The sequence below is a fragment of the Macrobrachium nipponense genome, chromosome 32, assembly GCF_015104395.2.
Source record: "Macrobrachium nipponense isolate FS-2020 chromosome 32, ASM1510439v2, whole genome shotgun sequence".
Lineage (NCBI taxonomy): Eukaryota > Metazoa > Arthropoda > Malacostraca > Decapoda > Palaemonidae > Macrobrachium > Macrobrachium nipponense.
The window spans coordinates 12,991,428-13,017,658 of record NC_061094.1 but is presented as its reverse complement, the minus strand read 5'-3'; the positions used below and the strand labels follow the sequence as shown (position 1 = coordinate 13,017,658).

The following is a 26,231-nucleotide window of genomic DNA, read 5'->3' as shown; positions in this document are numbered from 1 at the left end:
GTTGAATACAAAAGAATGTTATGCATATATATATAATATATATATATATATATATATATATATATATAATATATATATATATATATATACATACATACCTAAGATGACGCAAACGTGGCATTTGAACAATCTTGTAAAACCAGTACCACTCTGAACATTAACAAAATACGGTCAGTATTAATTATTCCTCTCCAGTGCTGTCCTGAACTTCACACTCAATAAGATAGGTTTTATAAACTATAGGAATACATTCCTGAGCTCCACACTTGATAAAAATAAAAACGTGATAGAAATACAGTCCCGAACGCCTGAAAGAAGTCGTCGATTCCGTGCGTTTTCATTCGATGGAGGTTAAAATAAGATTATATATTTTTCATTCGCCTTCTCTCTGACACTCCCTCACCAGTGCCCTTTCCATCCCCTCTCGAGGACTCCTCTGGTAAGTTTCAGAGGAGTTCATCCCTGTGCGGAACTTTTCCAAAGGTTTCTGAAATAAGATCTCTCATGAAGCTGAAGTGAGACACAATATTGTTTGTGTCCCCGAAGAACTTCAGGTTCTCTCTCTCTCTCTCTCTCTCTCTCTCTCCTCTCTCTTCTCGTCTCTCTCTCTCTCTCTCTCTCTCTCTCTCTGCCGGTCGTAAGGGTATGACTTTGCCTATCGTCGACGAAAAATAAATGTGCGTACAAGAAATAAATTTCTGTTGTTTTTCGTTATTCATATTATCGTTATGAATTGTTAGCTTATGCAGGTGTTGTTTTCATTTACTAGAGATATAGAACTATGAATGTAGGTCACACAAGTTTACACGAATAATAAAAGAAGACTAGTTTAATGCAACGTTGATGGTACTTCTTGCTAATGTCTGCGTGCTCCCCTTTATTTTTAGGAGAGAGAGAGAGAGAGAGAGAAGAGAGAGAGAGAGAGAGAGAGAGAGAGAGAGAGAGGGGCTCTACTAAATCATTAAGTATATAGGCAGTTCAACATAGTCAGAGTGAGACATGGAAGTTAGAATTTGGGAGTTAAGGAGTCTTACACCAAGAATTGAGAGAAGAGAAGAGAGAGAGAGAGAGAGAGAAAGAGAGAGAGAGAGAGAGAGCAAACAGTATTTTATCGGTCTACCAAACCAGCCATTGGGTTTGTTTCTGTCACGTTACCTTTAGTACCATGTATCCGAAACACCTTTCGCATTGTATAGCTATTAGTTAATGTGTATTTCTGGTAATAGCAATTCACTCTCGACGTGGTTCGGAAGTCACGAAAAGCCGTTGGTCCCGTTGCTGAATAACCACTGGTTTAATGCAACGTAAAAAAAAAGCACCATACTAACAAACAACAATAAATATAATTTCTCAAACTACTTGATGTTACATTCCTTTACTCTCAAACTTATCACATCTTTTCTTCGTAACAGTTTCTTTATCCACACCCACTTCCATTTCTAAAACAGCATTACCCTTCCCTTTTGTGTCTTGTTTATTGGAATTGAGTTGTGAGTCAAACCGTGCCCAAGTAATTCTCACCGGTACTTCTGTCACCTTGTCCCTTATTCAGAAAAACAGTTGTTCCTCTTTCCCGTCCGTTGCAGCTTTTTCATGACCAGCAACTCATCCGCCCTATTACAAATATAACACTGCATCTCGCTTGTAACCCCAGAAGCAGGCCCCCTGTTCCTTACGCTTCTACAATTTTCCAGTTGCCCAAGCAACCTCACTTGATTGAATTGCTCTTAGTTATTCATTGTTAACGCCCTGCTGCTTTATTTTGGCCCCACCAAGTACTGTAACGTCCAACAGTTTCTGTCTTGCAGTCTTACTTTTTAGTAAAAGGCTAGGCCCACCGCCAATAAGTGTGGGAACTGCTGCCTTGCAAGGTGGACATTTTAGTAAAAGGCGAGGCCCACCACCAATAACTGTGGAAACTTCTGCCTTGCAGGTGGACTTTTTTTAGTTAAAAGCAAGGCCCACCGTCAGTAACTGTGGTTGATGACAGCAAGGGCATGTGGTCATAAAACCCCTTTGCCTAACAAAAAAACCATGCCTGATGTTGTGAGGACATATGATATGGAGAGAAGAGGTTTGGTGGAAGATGATGCCTCTGATGAAAGACTGTGGAGGAGAAGGCGCATCAGGCAACCGACCCCTGGATGTAGGGATAACGGTGGGAAAGAAGTAGTACTTTACTGTAACGCCCAGCATCGATCTTGACACATATAAATCATGCCTTTCTTCTTCCCTGTGTCACATCCAGTCACAGCACAAATTCTAGGACATGGACAAGAAATGATTGCGTTTGTAATTCGTAAAAGTTTGAGACGATTCAGAATAGATTTCCATTTGATAAGCAGACGCTGTGAAAAGGTTCGTAATGCAGGGAAGGGTTTTCGTGGAATTCTGGCACGTAGACTCAACCCTGCTTTTCACCAACGCAGGGAGTCTCTCTCCTGTCCCTAAGATTTTGCTTGCATTCCTCTGGTGCCTCGAAGGCTGGAAAACTCAGGTTCATGAGATGCTGACGATTGAAGTCTTTGATCAAAGTCTCGTTCGTTATTCACTTGGGATTCGAACGGCGAGACTCTGAAGAAACCGCCCCTGTTTCTGATCAGTTCGCTCTAGTTGACTTTTATGGCGAATTCTGTGCACTGATGATAAAATACCGTAGAGATAGAGTATTGCAGAGCTATAACACCTCGGGATTTTTTATTTGTTCTTGTATTCTTCCGTAGAGTATTCATACGTTATCTACACGCACACAGACACACACTCGTCCACACGATACACATAACCACACATACACACACCCACAATAAATACATATATATTATATATGTATATATACCGTGTATACATGTGTGTGCGTGTGTGTATGTAATATAAGTGTGTATATCTGTGTGCGCGCTCGTTATGCGTGTGTGTTTGCTTGTTACAAAAACAGACATTTATTTAGTTTATTTTTGAATACAACGCATCATTGCTCCTTTACATATCTGTACCTGAAGCACCTCGGCAAAAAAAGAAATAAATATTTCATTATACACACACAGACACACACACAAAAAAAATGATGCCAGCAGCGATGGCATTTTGCAACGAAAGCCGTCCTGACACAGGAGGAGAGAGCGTCAGCGATAGGTGTAATGGAGACCAGGCAGAGTGAGAAGCGAAGGAAATGAAGGGTGATACAGTAGTCGCACTTCTCGGGATGTACAGTGGGAAGCAAGAGAGAGAGAGACAGAGAGAGAGAGGAAATACTGGGGACTTTTACGTGTCAGACCGAGGTACAGACACCTGGTTCACTTGGCAACCTGATGGACGTGTCATTCCTACTCCCTATGCAGTTTTCTCTCAGTCCCCGCTCTCAGTCCCCGCTACCACCCACTCCCTCCCTCCCTCCCAACATCAGCATGTTTAAGTGAAATAGCGCTTGGCAAATTGTTCATGCTGAGAACAGGAGGAACGTCATTCGAAAATTCGTTGTGGAAACAAGTGAAAGTAAAGGACATAAGTCGTGAAGTCTAGGTTGGTGCACAGTAGCTCGTCCACTTTCGGTTTTCTCTCTCGGTGTGTGTGTGTGTATGTGTGCGTGTATACTTTTGTATAATAATATATATATATATATATATATATATATATATATATATAAAGATATACATTTTTATGCATGCGTATGTATATGCATACCAATATATATAAATTTACATATAATATATGTAAAAAGTATGTGTGATAATTATAAATACATTTAGTATAATATTTTATATGCATATATATACGCATACTTACATATATATATATAATATATATATATATATATATATATATATATATATATAGATATACACACACACACATATATATATATATATATATATATATATATATATATATATATATATATATATATGCCATATAAAAACACCGTATCGTGCTTCTAAGTAATCAGTAGAAGGATCCACAGTAATATTTTTGTTTATCCAGACGAAGTACATTTGTGGAAATATTTAAAAAGATTATAATTTCCGTCCAATCTTCTGTGGACTTCATCAGGTCCACAGAAGGATGAACAAAATCTATAATCTTTGTAAATATTTCCACAAATATATTTCATTTGGATAAACAAGCATATATAATATGTATGCTTACACTGTATACACATATAAAATATATATTACTCTATATAGAGTATATTTATTATACGGACATGGACAAAAACACACACACACATATACATATATAATGCATGTAAACACGTAGGTTTTATTACTAAATTAAGTCGGCGGATGAGAAAGTGTTGATTATCCTGATAGGAAGGTGTCTTAAGTATTCTCTCAAAGTTATCCAGGGAGATGGGTATATATATATATACTCATTATTTTCAAGACTGTCCTCCTTCACTTTCTCTTTTATTGTCCCCTCCCCCCCTTCCCCCGTTATTAAGTATGTCCCACTTCTTGTCTCCGGATGGAGCTGGCTTCATTGTATCATCCTGAGGTTCAGTTTACGTCAGATAGGCGGAAGAGGACCGTGGAAGAACTCCTGGGTCTACATAGTCTACTATAAGTCTATTGATTGCTAGACTCATGTTAAGTATACTCGCCCCGAGTCTCACCGTTGAGTCTGACGTTTAAGGTTGACTCTCGAGTCCTATGACAGACATAGGGAAGACAAGTTTTGCGGATGGTGAATCCTTTGAGATATGAAATACTGAATGGGGTGTTGATGCAGATTTTATCATAGTGTCATTCGCTGTGTTGACGCCACATTGCATATATAGGTATACTACATAGTTCGATAGCGTCTTTGCGAGTTCCTCTGGTAGACTTATCGTCTGTGAAACCGTGGAAGCCTCGGGAATGGTTTCTTAAACGGAACAGACGTGATTCCATGCAGTGGCGTCTTAGTCTAGGAAATTTCTTTTTGCGTCTGCATTCGGAACACCCGTCAGTCGACCACTTCATCAAGAATAGCAACGTTTTGATGTCGGGATCTTTAAAAGGGTTTAACGGTCGCTGATGAGGGAGATTGTATGTTATGTATATATATGTGTGTGTATGTATGTATATATAATATATATATATATATATATATATATATATATATATATATATATATATATATATATACATATATATATATATACCGCATATGTGTCGCCCCCGTGAGGTACTGTAAGCTCCGAAAAATCGCATACTTATAGTAGGTAAGATGGATTTTCAGGCAGACTTCTTCCAAAAGTTGATTACCTAGACCTAGAGAGTAAGACCGTAGTTTCATCAGCATCCGTTCATCCATTCTTAAGCTATCCCTCTGACGCTTTCACTCTCCCGTTTTGATGACTGAGACTGCCTGACGTCCATATATATAAAAAAATCCGTTGCTCTCTCATCATCAGATATCGATTGATCCACTCGAGAACTATTTCATTCTCTTCGAGGCTCAGGACGAATTTCCGGGTGGCGATTATCTTGGGTTGCGTAGTAATGAGGAAGTTCCAACGTGCTGTATACCACACGAGGAACCCTTCTGGTGGAATGCAGAGTTAAACTGCCCCCCTCCCCCCCCCAACTCCCCATCCCTACCCCCCACCTCCCAACGTACTCCTACAACCCTTCCTAATATACTACATTGCTGGACATCAAAAATATGCTCAGTGTGCTGTTTCACCCTCTTATTTCCCCCCGTCCTCTTCCCCTCCGGCTTGTAATTTTGTTTCTCTCTCTCTCTCTCTCTCTCTCTCTCTCTCTCTCTCTCTCTCTCTCTCTCCTATATCACCATGGTATGTTATAGAATCTAGAAGGTATTCGAGGCTTATCTATTGCTTCGTGAGGCTGGTCATTATATGTCTCATTCGTGAGTTTTGCGAAGCTGTTTTCTGACGTACTATGTTAATGTTGATGCAACATTTTCTGTCGTTCTTCGGATATTTTGAGCCTGATCTTTGCCTCTTGTTTTCATGCTGCAGCTTTCTTCTGAAAGTTATCATCGAGTGGAGTCAACCTCGTTGTCTAGGTATAAAATACCTAGACCGTGGTTACTCCTCGATGCTTTGCCGAGGGATGGAAGTTGCGTCTTGGTTGGTATCGTCTTGCTGATTCAAGTCTTCCTTTGACATCCACAAGACTTTCTTTCTCTCTCTTTGGGCGTTTATGATTATTATGTGTGTTTTGTTATCAAAGCCAGTTTTATGATTTGCTGAGAATTATGCTTCGAGTTTTCGTATTGTTAGGTGAAGGCATCGCTTTGGTCAAGTCCCACTGAATGATAACAGCCAAAGAGTCCCTTACACCATCAGGATCCCCAAACCCGCTTGGAAAATATTAAATTAATTAAATTAAAAAAAGAGAAATAAAATTTAGAAAAGTAAAAAACTGAAGAAAATACGATCAATCATCCAATACATTTAGTCCCCAGCCGCCTCTGTAGTCTCGTCTCCATTTATGCAGTACTACTCCGCGGTGTAACTGCAAATCCATTTGATTAACGTGTGATGTCAAGATTAATTCGGCATCGAACTTACTGTCATGTTCCGTTACTTACAAATACAACTTCAATATATCACACGATACGTCACTCTGAAATTTAATAACTACAAATAATTCTGGGTCCTATTGTGAATTTGCTACCCTTGTATGGTTAGTGATGTCTTTATAGTGCATGAAATGATCAGGTATTCAAGAACAAGTAATAAATAGATTGGTACCGGTGGTGGAGATCGGTGGGCCCCCAAAATCCAATCCTGCTTAGGGCCCCATAAATGTTGAGGCGGGCCCTGTAAGAGTCTATCTCAGATATAACCCGTAGCGGGGCTATATGCAGCATTGTAGAAGTCCCTGTTGGCCATTAAACGGAAATAGTTCGCATCGAAACGTAGAGGTAGAATTTGAGTATCGTGCAGTAGTGATCTTACACGTGCTGAGGGTACCATGACACACTCACGGTTCTCCTTAATGGCATTCCTAGGGTGCGTCTGCACCGTAGTACAACACACCATCAACGGACGTCCGTAACATATGGCACACACATCACTCAAAGGGTTTATTGATAGTACTAATCGGTGCTTATTCCGGATATATCCAGTTCTGGCCAGGGATACTACGGTCGCTGACTTGTTTTGAACCGGTTGATTGATTTGCATGCGATAAGATTGCGAGGCGTGTTTACATGTTTTACTGTAGCCTGCGACCCGCCCTGAGCAACCAAGAAATGCACATCTGGCTACTGGCGCACTGTAGGCATAACTAAAGGTTACTTGCACCGTTCCTTATACTGTGCCTCCGTTCATTTTCTCTCGTTCCATCTTGCTTTCCGCCCTCTTTTAACAGGTGATCCAGCGCAGCTGCGAGGTTTCTTCCTCTTCGCTCTTTTCAAACCTTCTTACTGTTGATTTCCGTTTCAACGCTGAATGACGTCATAGGTCCCAACGCTTAGCCTCTCACCTAGATTTTCTATATTATTCTAGTTCCTCGCTGGACGAGTGGTTTTCGCGCTCGGCTGCCAATTCGGTGGTCCGAAGTTCGAATCCCGGCTCGGCCAACGCCGAATCAGAGGAATTTATTTCTGGTGATAGAAATTCATGTCTCGATATAGTGTGGTTCGGATCCTACAATAAACTGTAGGTCCCGTTGCTAGGTAACCAATTGGTTCCTAGCCACGTAAAATATCTAATCCTTCGGGCCAGCCCTAGGAGAGCTGTTCATCAGCTCAGTGGTCTGGTAAAACTAAGAAATACTTAACTTCTATTCTATTCTGTATCGATACAGACTATCTACCCTGATTCTAAATTCGAGTCTCAGATGGAGAAACATATTCGGTGTTATCATCCAGAAGGTGCTAGACGCTGTGGTACGATATTTGTCGAAGATGTACGGAAGTTGGGCATTCAGCCTTCACTGCTTTATGGGACTAAGTCTTGTGGGTGGACGGTGCTTCTGGTCTTGCTCGTTCGTGAAGTTGTTGGTGCCGATGGAGTTGGAAACCGTTTCCTCTGCCAGGTCTTGTAACGTGATGTTGTCATTGCAGTTTATTCTATGTTTATGTGTTTTTTCTCGTCTTTTTTATTGCTTTCTTTCCCAGATCCTTAAATCGAACCGCACCATCGTTGTTATAATTTTTTTAATTGCAGGTCAGCTCTTGGTTCCGTTATTTGTGCAAGACTATACTTGTTTTTTTCCATCTGTCCATCCGGCTGTGGTGTATGCGTATGGTAACACTGCATCCCGGGTTTTAGATAGTTGCATTCAGCTTACATTCAACACTGATAATAATATCCTATTTCGAATATTAACGGTGTAATTAGCATACAGTAATTTATTAAAACACTTTACAGTTGCAAATATACACCCAGATATCCTTTTATTTACCTAAAACTTACACATACCGTAACTATCTAAAGCCCGGGACGCACTGTTACCATGCGAAAACACCACAGGCGGATGGACAGATGGAAATAAACAGAATATAGTGTTACCAAGCTATTTATGTTTCACGTTATTTTTTCTTATATCTATCATTGGTGGTCGCTGTGGTTTCTTTGTCATTATTATCATTACTGTTGCTACTTGGCTATAGTAGATTCACATCAGCCGTGCATTTGATATCTAGCCCAGTCTCTTACGACGCTCCTGATTGGCTGTTGATAAGCCAATCACAGGGCTGGAAACTCTCAATCTCTCGAGAGAGTTCATGTAGGCAGGATGCATGTTCCAACTCTCCTGAGGGATGCTTTTGGAAGACGTATCCCTCAGGAGAGGTGGAACATACATCCTGCCTATGTGAACTCTCTCGAGAGAGACCGAGAGTTTCCAGCCCTGTCATTGGCTTATCAGCAGCCAGTCAGGAGCGTCGTAAGGGACTGGCCTAGACATCAAACGCATGGTTGATGTGAATCCACTATAGTACTATTATTGTTATTATATTATATTGCTGTTATAGAGAATGGCAGAATTAAGCGGGTTGATTTTATATGTTTTTTTTTTCTTGTGCGCTTCTCTGTCTCAGCGATGTTTCCGAGTAACTGTTCAATGTTCATACTGGGAATGTCTAAAAATCATTAAAAAATTACAACAAATGCTGAAAGTGATCTTTTATTTTATTAAAACAGGATTCTGGTATACTGGTGTTAACAGCATATAGGATCTCAGGTCCAGGTCAAGCAGGGGTCGTAATTGGTGCCGGTATTACGACCCCTGCTTGACCTAGACCTGAGATCATACGCTGTTAACACCATTATACCAAAATCCTCTTTTTAAAAAATAAAATACCACCTTCAACATTTTTCTTTTGTTTTATAGAAATTCCCAATATGAATATTGGTCAGTTACGCAGAAACATCGCTGGGACAGAGAAGTGTATTGTAAGAAAAATAGAAAAAAAAACTATATATAAAATCAACTCGTTTAATTCTGCCATTCTCTTTAGCAGTGTTGCCCTTGAAGAGGGTCTTTTGCCAAATTATTATTATTTTATTATTATATTATTATTATCATTATTACTATTATTCTTATTGATTATTATTTATTATTATTATTATTATTATTATTATTATTATGCTATTATTATTATTAAAAAATCCTCATAGTAGCACGAGTCTTCAAATGGAGAAGCAAATCCACAGTTATGGAGATGTGCATATATTTAAATTTAAAAACAGCAAGGATAGCTTTCGGGAAAGCTATCCTGGCTGTTTTTAAATTTGAATATATGTACATTTACATAACTGTGGATTTGCTTCTCCATTATTATTATTATTACTATTATTATCATCATACTTTTGCTGTCAATTCGCTTTCCATAGAAAATAACGTTTGAAAAATGACTGGTAACCGTTAAATGGAATTAGAATATAATGACCATTCGTGTTTATTTCATAAAGATAAGCAATGAAAGTGCAGTAAGGTACGGTCTGATTTTATCATTTGTATTTTTTTTATTTATTTATTTTCTGATATTAATTTGACCAAAAACAGCAGTCAGTTAGCTATTGAAAATAAGATTTTGTAATCATCATGTAACCGAGATTGGGTTTAGGGTTCTATAACTTTACATAAACTTAAATATCGTCGTTGTAGAACCTTGTGACTTCTCGTTTGATGGTAAATACATAGACGATGTCATTAAGGGTCTTTTTTTTGTGCCTCAACTGTTTATAGAAGATGAAATTTATTCACAATCTGAGCACAGATTGCTTGTATATCTTTATTGGTAATGAAAAGGGTAAGTGCTCAGCGAATGTCTTATTAATACGGATCAGGCAATATATGTAAATGGGTGAAATACGGATCAGGCAATCTATCTAAATGGGTGAAGTACCGATCAGGCAACCTATTTAAAATGGGTGAAATATGGATTAGGGAATCTATGTAATTTGGTGAAATACAGATCAGGCAATCTATGTAAATGGGTGAAGTACGGATTATTCGATCTATGTACATGGGGGAAGTACTGATCAGGCAATCTATGTAAATTGGTGAAATACGGAACAGGCAATCTGTGTAAATGGGTGAAATATGGATCAGGCAATCTTATGTCGATTTGTGAAATACGGATCAGGCGATATATGTTAATGGGTGAAATACGGATCAGGCAATCTATGTAAATGGGAGAAATATGGATTAGGCAATCTATGTAAATGGGTGAAATACGGATTAGGCAATCTGTGTCAATGGGTGAAGTAGCGATCAGGCAATCTATGTAAATGAGTGAAATACGGATCAGGCAATATATTTGGCTAAATACGAATATACAATATAAGTAAGTGACTGAAATACGGATCGGGCAATTAAACGCAAGCGGTTGAAATTGATTAGAATTATCGTTTTGTTTTGCTCTGTGAAATAGAGATCGTTCGGTTATCGGCGACTTCCGTACTCAGGAGAAGGAAGAGTAGGACCTGTCTCATAAGTTCGCCTATAGTTGCCGCCCACGATTGAGAAGGTGTCGTCTCGTTGGAGTGGTGAGACGATAGTGATATTATCATCCTCTGCGCGACAGATAAGAAGTCGCTAATGGGTAGCGAACCGAACAGCTGAGCTTCCCTTAGGGCTAAAGGCTCAGCGCTTGACGTGGTTTTAGGAGGGAGGGGGAGAAGAGAGAGAGAGGGGGTAAAGGGGGAAGGGAGGGGTTAATAGTGCGTGCCGTGGTGCTACGGTGGGCCAAAGTTAGGAGGAAGTGTTTGGCGCAGCCCGCCCGGCCCGTGACTGCCACGAGGGCGTTTATTTCGGGAAAGTCAGTCTCTCCCCTCCTTCTTATACCCTTTGCCAGATCCATGCCGCATTTTCAGCCCCAGCCATCACATCTGCTGTTTATACACACACAAAAGCACCCCCCTCTCTCTCTCTCTCTCTCTCTCTCTCTCTCTCTCTCTCTCTCTCTCTCTCTTTCTTTGTCATACTTATTTCCTTCCGCATCTGTAGAAACCCATTACTTTTTTGCTTGTTTTTCTGCGCCTTCCTAAAATATTTAGGGAGTGCGTGCGTCAGTTGGTTTGGAGTTGGTCCCCATAGCGAGGAAGGGGAAACTGACGCCCATTTCACGCCCCTGCCGATGCTCATTCGTCCTCTGTCGATGTTGTCGCTGTGGTGAATGTCACTCAGTATAAGGCGGAATCTCCGAAATCCCGCTGGCGATGTCAAGAAGCTGGAAATTCCTCCCTCCTGTGGCTCCGAGAATTTCACTGAAGTTCAATATGAATAGGACCTGTTGCACTTGTTGCGGGGAACTTTTGCCCTTTGGCACAGGGAATAGTAGTAGTAGGAATTTGATTTGGAGAGAAGAGTTTGCTGCATTGCTCCACTGGGGAAGCCTCGTTTTCTCATTTTTTTTCTTTTTTTTATTCTGAACGCTTCGTTTTGATTCGTTGTTATTTTAGATTAAGCTGACCTTATGCCAGCACGGACTCTTGCTCATAGAGCAGCCCGTAAGGTTTTGAATCTCTGAATGTTTATTTGCGCTTTGGTCTGAATGTCTGGTTTTCTCATTCCGAATTTATGCTAGCTTTTTACTGTAAATGTCGATATTTTTTCCGTGTTCTGAAAGTGCAGTTTGATTACATTCCGAAGGTTTAGCCTCCTTTCTTCCTCACTGCTTAATTTATCCTTGTGACTGTTTAGTTTCGTTAGATTCTATTTGTTCAGATTTTCCTAATGCACAATTTCAAATTTTACATCTCTTGGAATGTTGTACTTTGTCTCACTTTATCCAGTGTAGAATGTTTAATTTTCGTTATTTTGCAGTTTTGGGAATTATGGTTTAATTCCCATTATTTCCCGGAGACACTAGAAGATTGGTAAAGTTCCACAACTGACTTCTCCTCTGATCAGGAACTTCAGACACCAGACAGCATCTGTGCTTATGAAAACGATTCTCTAGGGCAGTGATTCTCAAACTGGGCAAAACTACGGTGCCACAGGCAGTGTACCTAGGGGTGGTGCCACTAGATAGACATGAATTTTGTCTTGGCTAGATCATCTCAATGAACATGTTTAAAAAAAGAAAAAAAAGTGTGCAGATGTCTTCATATAATTATCAGTGTGTCTACTCAAACATATTGACATTAGTTAGGGTGCCATCACTTAAAAAAAAAAAAAAAAAAAAAAAAAAAGATTGAGACCCACTGCGTCTAGAGATTGTACGAGACATTTCCTCACCTATGAAAATCGAAGTTGAAGTATCTGATTAGGGTTCAAGCGCCTCAGTGGCGTGGTCAGTTTGGTCTTGGCCTGAGGCCACCTCAGTAGCCGCGAGTACGATTCTCTGGCATTCCACTGAGGGGTCAGAGATGTGTATTTCTGGTGATAGAAGTTCACTCTCGACGTGGTTCGGAAGTCACGTAAAGCCGTTGGTCCCGTTACTGAATAAAACACCATACAATCAAACAAACAAACTAACAAACAGACTCGCAGGAGACTGCAGGAAACCCTCCAGGTCGAGAGGGTAGGGTCCACAAACGCTAATGTCATTCGAGGGGGACTGCAACTTCACCCCTTGTGAAAATTAGATTCACGGAAGGAGTAAAACATCTGAAGTATTCCCCCCCAGGAGGGGAAGAGGCTTTCGTCCGAGAAGGCCCCTTTTTAGCTCTGCAGTTTAATATTTATGTTTAACCTAAAGAACGAATGGAATTATCGTATGACTGAGCAAGACCACCAACGATGTGGAGGGATTCAACACCATCACACCTGCGACTCTGGGAATAGTTACCATTTTCGTTTGAAAAGCATTATTCTAAGAACAGCTAACACCTGAGTGCGTCAGTACACTCACACACTCTGGCAAAGGCATTCCCCCCTCCCCCCTCCCCCCTCCCCCCTTTCACGTACATAGACACTCAGAAAAGTCATTTCGGTGTCTTCCACTTCTTCATTTTCATGATGGCACGCTCGTATTTGGATAGTCGTCGCGAGGAGCGAACATTTGGTGGCATTTCGACGTGAGATCCTCCTCCGGAGACTTGGGTCGTTCTTTCACTCGAGAATGCTGCTTCTCGAAGATTTCCGTTACGTCCTTGGAGGTACGACACCTGCGCCAGAGGAAACGAAAAATGTTCGGAGCTTGAAGAGAAGAGATGTAAATTCAGCGATGCTTTTCTTGACAATGACGAGTTATTCGCGTCAACATCCTCTCTAGGCGAAAGGATTTATGATAATAATAATTATAATAGTGCCTCAGTGGCGTGATCGGTATGGCCTTGGCCTGCACAGCGACATCGATTCTCGGGCATTCCACTGAGGTGTGAGAGATGTGTATTTCTGGTGATAGAAGTTCACTCTCGACGTGGTTCGGAAGTCACGTCAAGCCGTTGGTCCCGTTGCTGAATAACCACTGGTTCCGTGCAATGTAAAAACACCATACAAACAAAGAAACAACAATAATAACAATAATAATAATAATAATAATAATAATGGTGGAACGCATACATATGTATACGTAAGTGTAAGATATATTAATTAAAATAGACAGCGAAAGTTCTGGAGAACATTCTCGATTCTTCATGTCAAAGTAACTAAACCTCCCCTCCTCCCCAAAAGAGAGAGAGAGAGAGAGAGAGAGAGAGAGAGAGAGAGAGAGAGAGAGAGAGAGAGTTTGTAAGAACGAGAAGGTGTAAAATGTCATGAAAATATTCGAGAGTTCAAACGGAATTGTTTGCCAAAGAAACTGGGGTTTCCTTATTCGAAGGCAAAGGAAGCCGGCAATGGAGGCAATCCCATCGTTCAGCGGAGATAAACCAGCCTCCCCCCTCCCCTCCCCCTCCTCTCCCCCTCCCCGACCTCCTGCAGGCAGCGTGTATAAGTGGAGGTCCTTCCCTCACGTCCCTCTAATGATCGTGCAGAACATCTTGGGAGCCTGCAACTCAGGTTGCCCAGGGGTGGGGGCAGGCAGAGGAGGCACCGGCAGCATCAGAACTGTCTTATGTCTGATGAGAGCCTGTCTTCTCCTAATTCGTAGGGGGTCACTAGTGTCTTCATTGTACCTCGCGCCATGACGTAAGGTTCTTTACAGCTCCCCAACGGCCCCTAACTTCAAATTCTTTCATTCATTTTACTGTACCTATTTTCATATTCTCTTTCCTCCATCTCACTTTCCACCCTCTACTAAAAAGCGACGAGATTTTGAGTTCCTCGTTGGACAAGTCGGTAACAAGCTCGACTGTCGATCTCAGGGTCCGGGTTCGATTCCCCGCTCTGCCAAAACGAGGAACCAGTGGAATTTATTTCTGGTGATAGAAATTCACTTCTCGATGTGGTTCGGATCCCACCATAAGGTGTAGGTCCCGTTGCTAAGTAACCAATTGGTTCCTAGCCACGTCAAAATATCTACTAATCCTTCGGGCCAGCTCTAGGGGAGCTGTCAATCAGCTCAGTGGTCTGGTTCAACTAAGATAGGCTTTTTTTTCCATCCTCTCCTAACAGTTATTGCATCGTACAACTGCTGAGAGGTTTTCCTCCTGGTACACATTTCAAACCTTTCTACTCTCAATTTCCCATGCAGCGTTGAATGACCTCATAGGTCCTAGCGGTTGGCCTTTGGTCGAAATGCTGTATTCCATTCCATTCCGTTTCAGTGCACTGTCTGAAGATCAAGTCGTTGGTGAATTTATGGTCTTGTGTGAGAGAGATTCATGACATATCTCAGAAGAGCGCCATTTGCAAAAGCTCCTTTAGCCGAGTCAGGTGATGGAAAAAAAAGGCCTTTATTATTTCCAGGGCGCAGATTGTCTGTCAGATCACGTCCAGCGGACGGTATTCCATGAACGCCAGTATCTTTGTTATCATTATTCCCACCTATATAGTCGAATAAGGGCCGGTTTACTCTCGTAAACAATTCCATTTAAGCCTCAGTATTTCAAAACATTCCACTTTGTGGGCAACGATTTATTTTTGCTCTGACTGCAAAGAGAAAACTCTTGCTTTGTATTTTTAGAAGCTTCATTTTACGCTGACGTCACCGTGGATTCGTTTCGCCATTTGTGGGCCTCATGGGATGTTTATCAACAATGATGTTATTGTTTTTTGTGATGCTGTTAAAAAAAAGTCTGTCGTTGATGTCATTATTAGCAGCAGTACCTGCGATTATATACAACTGTTTGTGCAGATTTTTTTTTTACTTAAAAGCTACGAATCCAAGCGTCACTGGAGATTTAATTTAGTCTGCCTGTATTGTAATTACATTTCGTGTTCATATCCTTGTATTCATGTTGTTATTTCACATTCATTTTCTCTTATTCATGTTATGTTGTTGCGTATTCGTATTCTCTTATACATGCGTCATTTCATATTCAAATTCTCCTATTCATGTTGTGTCATTCCGTATTCATATTCTCTTATTGATGTTGTGTCATTCCGTATTCATTTTCTCTTATTCATGTTGTCATTTCATATTCATGTCTTGTCATTCCGTACTCATATTCTCGTATTCGTGTCTTGTCATTCCGTATTCTTATTCTCGTATTCGTGTCGTTTCTTTTCATATTCATATTTTTTTTATTCATGTCTTGTCATTCCGTATTCATATTCTCTTATTCATGTCTTGTCATTCTGTATTCATATTCTATTTTTCATGTTGTGTTATTTCGTATTCATGTCGTGTCATTCCGTACTTTTATTCTCGTATTCGTGTCGTGTTAATCGGTATTCATATTCTCTTATTCCTGTTCTGTTGATGTCATTGCATTTCTTCTGGCTACTTGGATATCCAGCCTAAGTTCCCCTAGAAACAAGGACGAAGAAAACAGTGGGAAAACTCACTGCTATGCCTGTGAGGAGGCGCTACGTGTGGGATGTGTGTGTGTGTGTGTATGTGTGTGTGAACTTCACTCTGTGAAGGTGTTTACCAAATGACGAGGAATCATCACTCGGTCGGGAAGGCTGCTGTAACAGCCGCCCTATTTTCCCCAAGACACGAACACCTATATGGGTGCCCTCGATTCTCCGTCTCTTGCCATCTATACCCCTCGTTCTCCTCCAGGACACTTACGTCATACTGGCGCTATGCAGAGGCCTGGAGAGAGGAAGATTTCTACCCATGACTCGTAGTTTCCTGTTCAAGAAAACTATTGTGCCGACTTTGTCTGTCCGTCCGCCCTCTGATCTTAAAAACTACTGAGGCTAGAGGGCTGCAAATTGGTATTTGGATCATCCACACTCTAGTCATCAAACATACCAAATTGCAGCCCTCTAGCCTCAATAGTTTTTATTTCACTTAAGGTTAAAGTTAGCCATAATGGTACATTTGGCAACTATATAGGACGGGCCACAATCGGCCAGTGGTTAAAGCTTCATGGGCCGCGGTTCATACAGGATCATACCGGGACCACCGAAAGTTAGATCTGTTTTTGGGGGCATTGATTATACGATGTATACAGGAAACTCGATTGCGCCGTTTCGTTGTCATGCTATAGAAAGAAATTATGTGTCGATCTAATGATTTTCAAAGAGAGAGAGAGAGAGAGAGAGAAATGCTGTGTCGCACTTTTGTTTAACCTGGTCATATTGCTGTCAACCATAAGATGACTATAGTAAATTCACATCAACCGTGCATCTGTTGTCCAAGCCTGTCCCTTACGACGCTCCTGATTGGCTGTTGATAAGCCAATCACAGGGCTGGAAACTCTCAGTCTCTTGAGAGAGTTCACATAGGCAGGATGTATTTTCCACCTCTTCTGAGGGATGCTTTTGAAAGACGTATCCCTCAGGAGAGGTGGAACATAGTTCCTACCAATGTGAACTCTCGACAGAGACTGAGAGTTTGCAGCCCTGTGACTGGCTTATCAACAGCCAATCAGGAGCGTCGTACGGGAACTGGCCCAGACGTCAAATGCACGGCTGATGTGAACCTATAGTATTTCTGGTTTAGGGTACATATCAAGGAATCTCCTCCCAAATCCTATCAAATGCGTACACCAGATCCTCCTAACCTGTTCCAATTCAGGGTCGGTTTCAGAGAGAAATATGACTTAGTGAGAATTAATGATGACGAAGAAGTGTCATTGAGCTAACTCACATCGGTGTAGGGTCTGGTACAGTTACAAGGAGTTACAAGGATTAGGATGTCTCAAAGACTTGTTAGTCCATCCGAGGAGACATCGTGTGCTCACTTATCTGTAGGAGCAGGTTTTACTGTGCATTCACAGTGTCCTCCTAATGATTGTCTAGCTTTCTGGAGACTACTGACAGGTGTCTTTAGTCGAATTAGTATAGACGGACTCTGCAGGCGGTTGATGTCGGAGGTTTTCTCTTGTCAGAATTCGAAATTTTTTCCCCAATTCGATTTTTAGAGTCTGTTTTCTTTTTGAGAATAACTTTATTATTATTTTGTGATTATTCGAGCTCACAGTCGGCATTCTCTTTTCAGACAATTACTACAAATATGAAGAAATATACAATAATCGCAGAAAACTTAGTGTTCGGTTTCCGAATCAATTACTAATAGTGAACGGAGTTCTATTCCACAGTCACTAATGTCAGTCAGGTGCATGCATAATCTCTCTCTCTCTCTCTCTCTCTCTCTCTTGGGGTAGCGCATCTAGCTAACAGCCAGGAGATCTATATTTGATTCTCGAACTGGACATTAGAGTGAAAAATAGAATATGCTCTGTTGACCCAGGCAGTGAGTTAGGTCGACTGTTGTGGGTTGCGGTCAGGAAGGAGAGAGAGAGAGAGAGAGAGAAGAAAGTAAATAAAACACTAGACGTGTTTTATTTCAGTCAAAAATGTATGCCATGAAAGCGGGTGGGGCTTGACGAGGTAATCCTCACTTCACCAGGGTGGAACCATTCGTAAGATATTCTCTCTCTCTCTCTCTCTCTCTCTCTCTCTCTCTCTCAGTTGCGTGTGTATGAAATGTCCACACCTTCGAACGGTGAGAGATGCCCCTGCAAATTTGTCGCATTTTTCTTCGACCTCTTTAGCTGAAGACACAAAGCCTTGCGAGCTTAGCGGGAAGTTAAAATTTAAGTCTTAGTGTGACCAGGCCACTGACCTGATATTAACAGCTCTCCTCCTAGGGCTGGCCCGAAGGATTAGATGTTTTTACGTGGCTAGGAACCAACTGGTTACCTAGCAACGGGACTTACAGCTTATTGTGGGATCCGAACCGCATTATATCGAGAGATGAATTTCTAATCACTAGAAACAAATTCCTCCGATTCCACGTTGGCAGGGCGGGGAATCGAACTCGGGACTACCGAGTCGGTGGGCGAGAACGTAACCCATTCGTCCAACGAGGAAGTATCCCCCCTCGAAGATCTGTTGTCCTCAGTAGAACAAAGTTGATGAGGAATGTTGTTTGAGATTAAGCTGGCCTTATGCCAACACGGCCTCTTGCTCATAGAGCAGCCCGCAGAAGATGAGGAAGTATTCGGAACCCCCCAAATTATCGTCTAAGATGAAAATGACCCTTGTGGGAGGCCGATGGAACAGGCAACGGCAGAAAACCATTTCAACGGAAGGAAAGTGAACCGGGTTCCGTCTTTCGCGAAGACCAATAAAATCAGGGACGGAAATTGGGAAGGGTGGGGGTTGTTGGGGGCGGGGTGGGGGGGGGGGGGGGGGGGGGGGGGGGAGGCATACCAAGAATTTCGCAGACGGGGGCTGTAGGGCAGAGAAACAGATTAGGAACCAATCGTTCCCCCGAAGACTGGTGTTCCTCGCGCGTGAAATTCACGAACATGGTAGACTTGGGGACGAGAGGCCACTCGATCTCCAGACAGAAAGAAACGGATTCGGGAAAAATATTTGTCTATCATGAAGGATAAGAAACTCTACGACTAAAGACCTACTTTTCTTTTTGACTTTTTCATAAGATGTTTGACGACAGATAAAGAAAACTATTTATTGTGCAAAAAAGCTTACAAAGCACAGCACAACAGGCAACCCGGACGAATTGTCTGTGGTATCATACATACCTTTTCCACCCTATTGATTACTAGACAAACGTCATTCATTAGGGCCGATATGGTACTCAGATAGTATTACAAAATTTAAATACTTATAGATAACTATATTGGGAAGTTACAATATGTTAAGTAGGAATTACCCATTAAGTGATTGCACTGTATAATTAGTCTTAAGTATTATAAAATATGGAACTTTTATATATTTTGTTCAATACGACAGAAAGAATTCCCTGTTAGGTTCTATATTAAGAAAGAAATTTATCATTGAAGGGCGCGATACTTCCCAACATTCAGGTTTCTTCTTCTCTGTGATTAGAATGAAGTGAGTTCCTTCGTGCAAAACACGGTTAAAACTGTTTGGGTTGTCGGTTATTATTATTCAATGCAAAAAAAGAGCTGTTCACTTTTAAAAACAGCATCTTAAAGGCCAAAAAAATTGTTATCATTGTTGCTAATATGTGCTAACATGTTTTCCTTGACAAAACGTAGAAAAGTTTGAGCGCAGGAAAACTTTGCATTTGTCAGTCTGTCCCAAAGGGAAATGGCTGTTGACGCTCCTGGTATCTCTTAAAAGAAAGGCCAGAAAGAAGGAAGGAGCAGTTGATATCTACATGAATGTTAACGAGCCCAAAGACACAGCTGCTGTAACAGGTAAATCGGTGCCAACTGTACTGAGGCAGCAGCGAGTGCGATGGGTTCACGTGGGTGGAAGTATCTTGTTTTTGTTGTTGTTGGTTTAGATGAAGCTCGCCTTATGCCAGCGCTGGCTCTTGATCTCGGGCAGCCAGCAATGCTTTCGTGCGAAAGTGGGTAGACTCAAAGAACCGTGGGGTCAAAACCTGATGTGTCTTGTAGGTTTTGTAGGGATACATACCTTTTATTACCATCATAACCTTTATATGTGGAGCCAGTGATTGCTCACCACAGCAGACCTTTGCCATCTTCGTCTTAAACATCCTTCATTTCCCCTAACACGTCGATTAGAGAATGGCAACTAAGTAAGGAAAGAGTGGAAGCGAAAGAGAGAGAGAGAGAGAGAGAGAGAGAGAGAGAGAGAGAGAGTAAACATAAAGGGAAATAGGAACAAGACACTTCCTCAAACTTGGAACGTTTGACGAGCACTTAGCTTCTACTTTTTGCCCTCTCTCTCTCTCTCTCTCTCTCTCTCTCTCTCTCTCTCTCTCTCTCTCTCTCCCTGAAGGAGACAGTCCCCTATGACGAGTCTTCCTGCTGATTCTATCGTTGCACAAACATTTATGTCGCTCGTTACGTGAATATGGTCAAAAGTCGACCTGCCCTTTCCCCTCGTCCATCTTTTTATCAATGTGTCTGCCGGAGAGAAAAAGAGATATTTGTATAATGTAAAATGTATGTCAATGTCTTTCTGCAGGCAGTACATATACCCACACACAAATACATCACATTATATATACATACTTACATATATACAAACATAAATATACACGTAAAGATGTACCAACAGGAAAATGTAATTAGCTATAACTCCTGATTGGTTTCGTCTTCAGTTTTCTTAAACAACTTCAAAAGGACTGATACATAGTGGTAGAGATTTACAATAAATGTGCTGTGGTGAAAGTTCAAAGCAATTACTCACACCTGGTATGTGTGGCGAAAAGAGATGACCAGTAATCTCGTTAGCTGATATCAGAGGTCAGTATCTGATTTACAGAGCTTGTTTATTTATGCGGGAGGGTTCGCACCTTTGCCCTCGGCCCCTGTCCACTGCCTTTCTTGAACTGTATATGTATTTCTTTTGAAGTGAATGGATCGACTTTATACATTCCTGGGCTGGTATTCACTCTCTTACAAAAGTTTTCTCTTTTAGAAGTTGACCCTGTGATATTTCTTCCCAGTATAGCAATGGAATAAGGTTTTTTTTTATTTATATATTTATTATTTTTTTGCCCTGTCCAATTGACTATATGACAGATTTACCAAGACCTGCGCAAATTACACACGCGCGCACGCGCGCACGCACACTAATATATATATATGTGTATAATATATATATATATATATATATATATATATATATATATATGTGTGTGTGTGTGTGTGTGTGTGTGTGTGTGAGTGTGCGTGTAGTTTTATCCCTTTTGAGTTTTAGATACATATGTATATATTAGTTGCCAATGTTTTTTATCAGATATATATCTGCAGTTAGTCAGCATTTTGGGTGGGATTCAGTAATCTCATAAACCAAATTGATGTGCTTCTGGTATTTTATTAATGGTTGCTATTGACATTTAACAAAGTATTTTGTCCATTCTTTCAGAATATCAAATGCTCTGATAATCAGATTTGTAATCCAGTGAATGTGAAAAGTGCGTAGATAATGCATCTGATGCGAGGGATTCCGACAGTAGTCTTGGAGTCTGGGTGTGGTGTAACCTTCAATAATTCCGTGCGGTAGTGACTTCGGGTCTGGGTGGTGATGGGCCTCACTGAAAGCAATCACAGCAAGGCTACTACAGGTTGCACTGGGCCGAGCAAATCTCGCAGTACCCCACATTTCCCAGACAGTCGTGGGTATCAGAATCGTCCTCGTCAGGCAGCAACTCTGCCTGCGAGACGTACCCCAGAAAGTTCCCAGACCCCTCCCTATCACCACCCAAGAACACCCATGGATGACCCACAGCCCCTAGGGCACGACCCACGTCCCCCTGAAGCAGATCCTGCCTACAGGGGTTGTTTTGTGCAGGTTGGTCGTAACCCGAGTGTCCGTCCCGTTGCAACTCGTCGATCCGCCTCTGCGGATAGTAGGAAGAGGAGATCCGATCCTCTTCTCGATGCTAAGACTTTAAAACAGCTGCCAGAAATTGTACCATTTCAGCAGCCGGCTCCACAGGTGTCTTATTCTCATTTGAAATCCTCTCCACCAATGAGCCCTAGAGGAAGTTATCAGCGACCCAGGCCCACTGCCATCTATGTTGCAGATGATCATCCTGCTCCCTTGGGAAGAACACGAGAAGGGCGTTCGCGAGACAGGAGTGGTGTAAAAGGTAAATCCCGTAGTGTCCAAAAGGCAGAGAAGAGAGATAGAAGCAGAGGTTCTGGTGAAAGAGGAAAACATCCTACTCATGTCTCTACCTACACAATGATTCCACACTGCCCTGAGGATTCCCTTCCTCAAGCAGGTAATGAGGTTCATCCGCACTCTCATCCGAGACACAGGAGGGCTCGTCACAAGTCTGGAGAGAGACGCGAGGTTCCTGCAGAAGATAACCTGCAGGGCGATCCTTATGTCTGCCTCCATTATGGAGGTGCCACGAAGGATGGCCAGAAAAAGGCGATCCAGCAAGTCACTGCCTGGAGATCAAAGCACCAGGGAGTGGAGGAACCTCCAAGCCCAAATCATCAGATGTCTCAGGTTGTGATCCACATGGATCAAGTGACAGCCACGACATTGGACAACTATGATGCATTGAATGCTAACATTGAAAGTATTCAGGTTAGAAGAAATGTATGGTTTCAAACAGTGGGTAATGTAAGTGAGCCTCCAGTAATTAGAAAAATAGCAAGCAAAGCCATGAGAACTCCTGTAAGTGAATCAGCTAAATGGTACAGTGACAGTGAAATGATTCATTGGCCGGATGTAACAAACAAGGTTTCATCAATTTACATGATGCCTGAGATGCAAGTTGCCAATGCTTTACCACCAAGAGAAAAACCAGAAATAGTTTACCATAAATTAGAAATGTCTTCGTCATGTCAGGGTTGTGATCATGGAGTTTGTGGAATGTCTGTTCAGCATCATACTAATGGTCATTTGAAAGATTGCCCACAATCTTTGCCTTATCAGGCTTCAGATAGAAAGGGAAGAGAAACTATACGTTTAGGTTTTGAAGATGAAGAAGGTCATGAGAAAGTTATGAGAAATCTGGATTACTCTAAATATTATGATGGAACTGTAGAGTCACTCAGTGGAGCTTGTGAAAGAAGAAAAAACAAGAGTTGGATCACTCCAGACCACATTGAAATTCAGCCTCCGTTACAGTTTGCAGAAGAAAGCTACGTTCAGGCTTCTGCTAATGGTGACACAAATCAGTTATTTTTGGACATCGGAAAAGAAAATGAAAAGAAAAAGGATCAAATGGAATTGCATTTTGGCATCAATAACCATGTTGAGGATTACACAATAATAGAAGATTCGTCTAATGAAGGTCCGTTCTATGGGTGCAGGGATAGTGATCTTGAAAATGGTGACTCACCGTCTGCTGCTTCATGTGAGGCTCTCTTATCTGATATTGGGCATCACACTTACCAAGCTAGCCTTGATAACCCATTGGAATGCGAGCTTACTCTAGATAATGAACATCAAAATGATAAAAGTGATAAACAATCTACTACAGAGAACACGAGCGAAGTGAAAGATAATTCATTGTCTGCTTTGAGAGATACGGAGTTATTACTTGGAAGTTCTTCAGTGGAGGAAAATGTCTTAGAAAATTCAGACATGCCAAATCAGACTGTAAGTGAAATAGATTTTGAAGACTTTTATAAGGAACAGTTATCATTGGTGTCCGAGTATTTGTCACTGAGAGACTCTTGTACTTTGAAAATGGAAGAGAAGAACAGTGATATATATGAAAAGGTTCTTGAACCCCCAGAAGGTTCATACCCAGCCAGTACAGTGCCAGGAAGCCCCAGTGCATCAGCCTTTAGCCAAAAGTGCCTCTTTCAGTCCACCTCATTGCCCAGACATCTCCAGAGTGTCAATGGAAGTGCTTCTGGTGATAGCCTAGACAAAAGAAAAGCCTTCAGGAACAAATTTGGGAGTTTTGATTTAGGACATTTCCCCGTTCTACGATTGCCCCTCGGAAATCAACCAAGGCTAGTTGACGTTCTTCGGGCAACAGCAGCTCATTCACAGGAAAGTTGCCCTTCTCTCAGTGAAACAAATAATGTAGCTAGTTGTAATTCTGGTCATTCTACCGAAGCTAGATCTTGTAGTGATCCCTCGTCGACTGGAATTCCAGATCCCTCAGTGTCTTATCCGGATTCTCTCTCTTCCCAGTGGGATGAGGTCTCAATAGACTCAGGTCCAAGGAGTGCCCCGTCTGCAGACTGCAATTGCAGTGTCAGCATAGGAACAGAATCATGTCTTGAGGTTGAATGCTTGCCGTATGCTGACGAAGACAGCCAAGAAGAAGAAGAATGTCTGTCCGATGGTGGTTGTGATATGGGAACCATTATGAGAGGAGTTATTCCAGGTGTAACGGATGCAAAGAACTCTTTTGTCGTTCCCAGTGGTTCTCTCTCTAGCCATGACGGTACAGCCTTACCCATCCACGATCGTCGTTCTGCCAGCACTAGTGATGACAGTAGTATTTGTCAGTCGGATCATGGGTTAACTGAGATCAATTCTGAAGCCAGTAACACTTGGCAGTCAGATGGAGGTCGCCATGTGGGGTCACACAGGAGGTCAAACAACGTTGATGTTGATTATCCTGGTAGCAAGACCTTACAACAACACCCAAAGGCCAAAGCCTCTTCATCCAGCAAACGTAGGACCCACAGTGACTGTTCTCTTCATCAGCGTCCATCATCGGATCAGCTGAAGGCAGCAGTGCCGGGCATCGTGCCCCGATTTCGTAAGAATGTGCGACGGAAGCCAACCAACCGGAAGAGTCTCCATTCTATCGACTGGGACACGCCGTTGCCGCCTGTCCCCGCTAATGCTGACTCCGGTGAGTAGTAGGTTCGTCCCTGAATGCACGACTTATTATCTCTCTTAATTTTCTCTAGGTTAGATAAGTCTTTGCAGTTTGCTTTCGTAACTTAGATTTTCGAATTGTGTATTTTCCATCATTGTTCCCCCTGAAGAGCATTATTTTCCAGGTATTAAATTTATTGTGTCAGTACAGGAAAATTTCATTTGTGGCTATGACGAAATACGCGACCATGGATGAGTCCGCCAACCATTTCTCCTCTCTGGAGACGTTATATATATATATATATATATATATATATATATATATATATATATGTATATATATATATATATAATGTATGCACGTGTGTGTATGTGTGTGTGCGCGATCGAAAATTACAGATGCACGTAATAACTTAGGAAAATGACAATTCAATTCATTACCATGCGCTTTTCTACATATCCACTCAGTTGTGGTACAAAAAAGTTATTTTACTGGATATTTGCCTGTCATTTTACTGTAGTATTGTCGTGTGTGTGTGTGTTTACCCCGGAATTGTCACATACTACGTAGGTTTGATGGCATCTGTCACTCATGAAGCTGTACAGTTGCACTGTCCATAAGAAACATTTGTACATTGCCAAAATGCGACTGGAGGATTATTACCGAGTCAGAGCAGCACCCATTGGAGGTCAGGTCCACTTTTGCACGTTTTTCATACATTTATATGTCGAACTTTGCCAATTACTGAAAAAAAATTATCATGTTGAAATGTAACGTAAACTCTTTCATTACTTGACCGGTTGACGTACATTATTATTATTATTATTATTATTATTATTATTATTATTATTATTATTATTATTATTATTATTATTATTATTATTATTATTATTATGAAAACTCATAATCACATGAGCCAATAAAATGGGAAAGTAAATCCATAGTGGTCTGCCTGTTTGACAAGGAGGACCGTGCAAGTCATCGAAAGCTTTCTGGTGTATATATATTAAATAGCAAAATCAAACAGGCATACTACTGTGGATTTGCTTTCCCTATATTATTATTATTATTATTATTATTATTATTATTATTATTATTATTTTATTATTATTATTATTATTATTATTATTCAGGAGTTGAAGCCTATTATTATAGAACAATCCCAC

At 41.3% G+C, this 26,231-nt stretch overlaps 1 protein-coding gene across 2 annotated transcripts in view; it reads left to right on the top strand.

Moving 5' to 3' along the window:
- The window catches only part of LOC135207230 (uncharacterized), a 161,368-nt gene that overhangs the window by 12,474 nt on the left and 122,663 nt on the right, over nt 1-26,231 (top strand). For both annotated transcript variants that reach the window (XM_064238861.1, XM_064238860.1), the window contains exon 2: nt 21,684-25,098. In XM_064238861.1, the coding sequence (XP_064094931.1) occupies nt 21,843-25,098 (3,256 nt within the window). In that variant the 5' untranslated portion in view covers nt 21,684-21,842. The remainder of the gene's footprint in view (nt 1-21,683; nt 25,099-26,231) is intronic.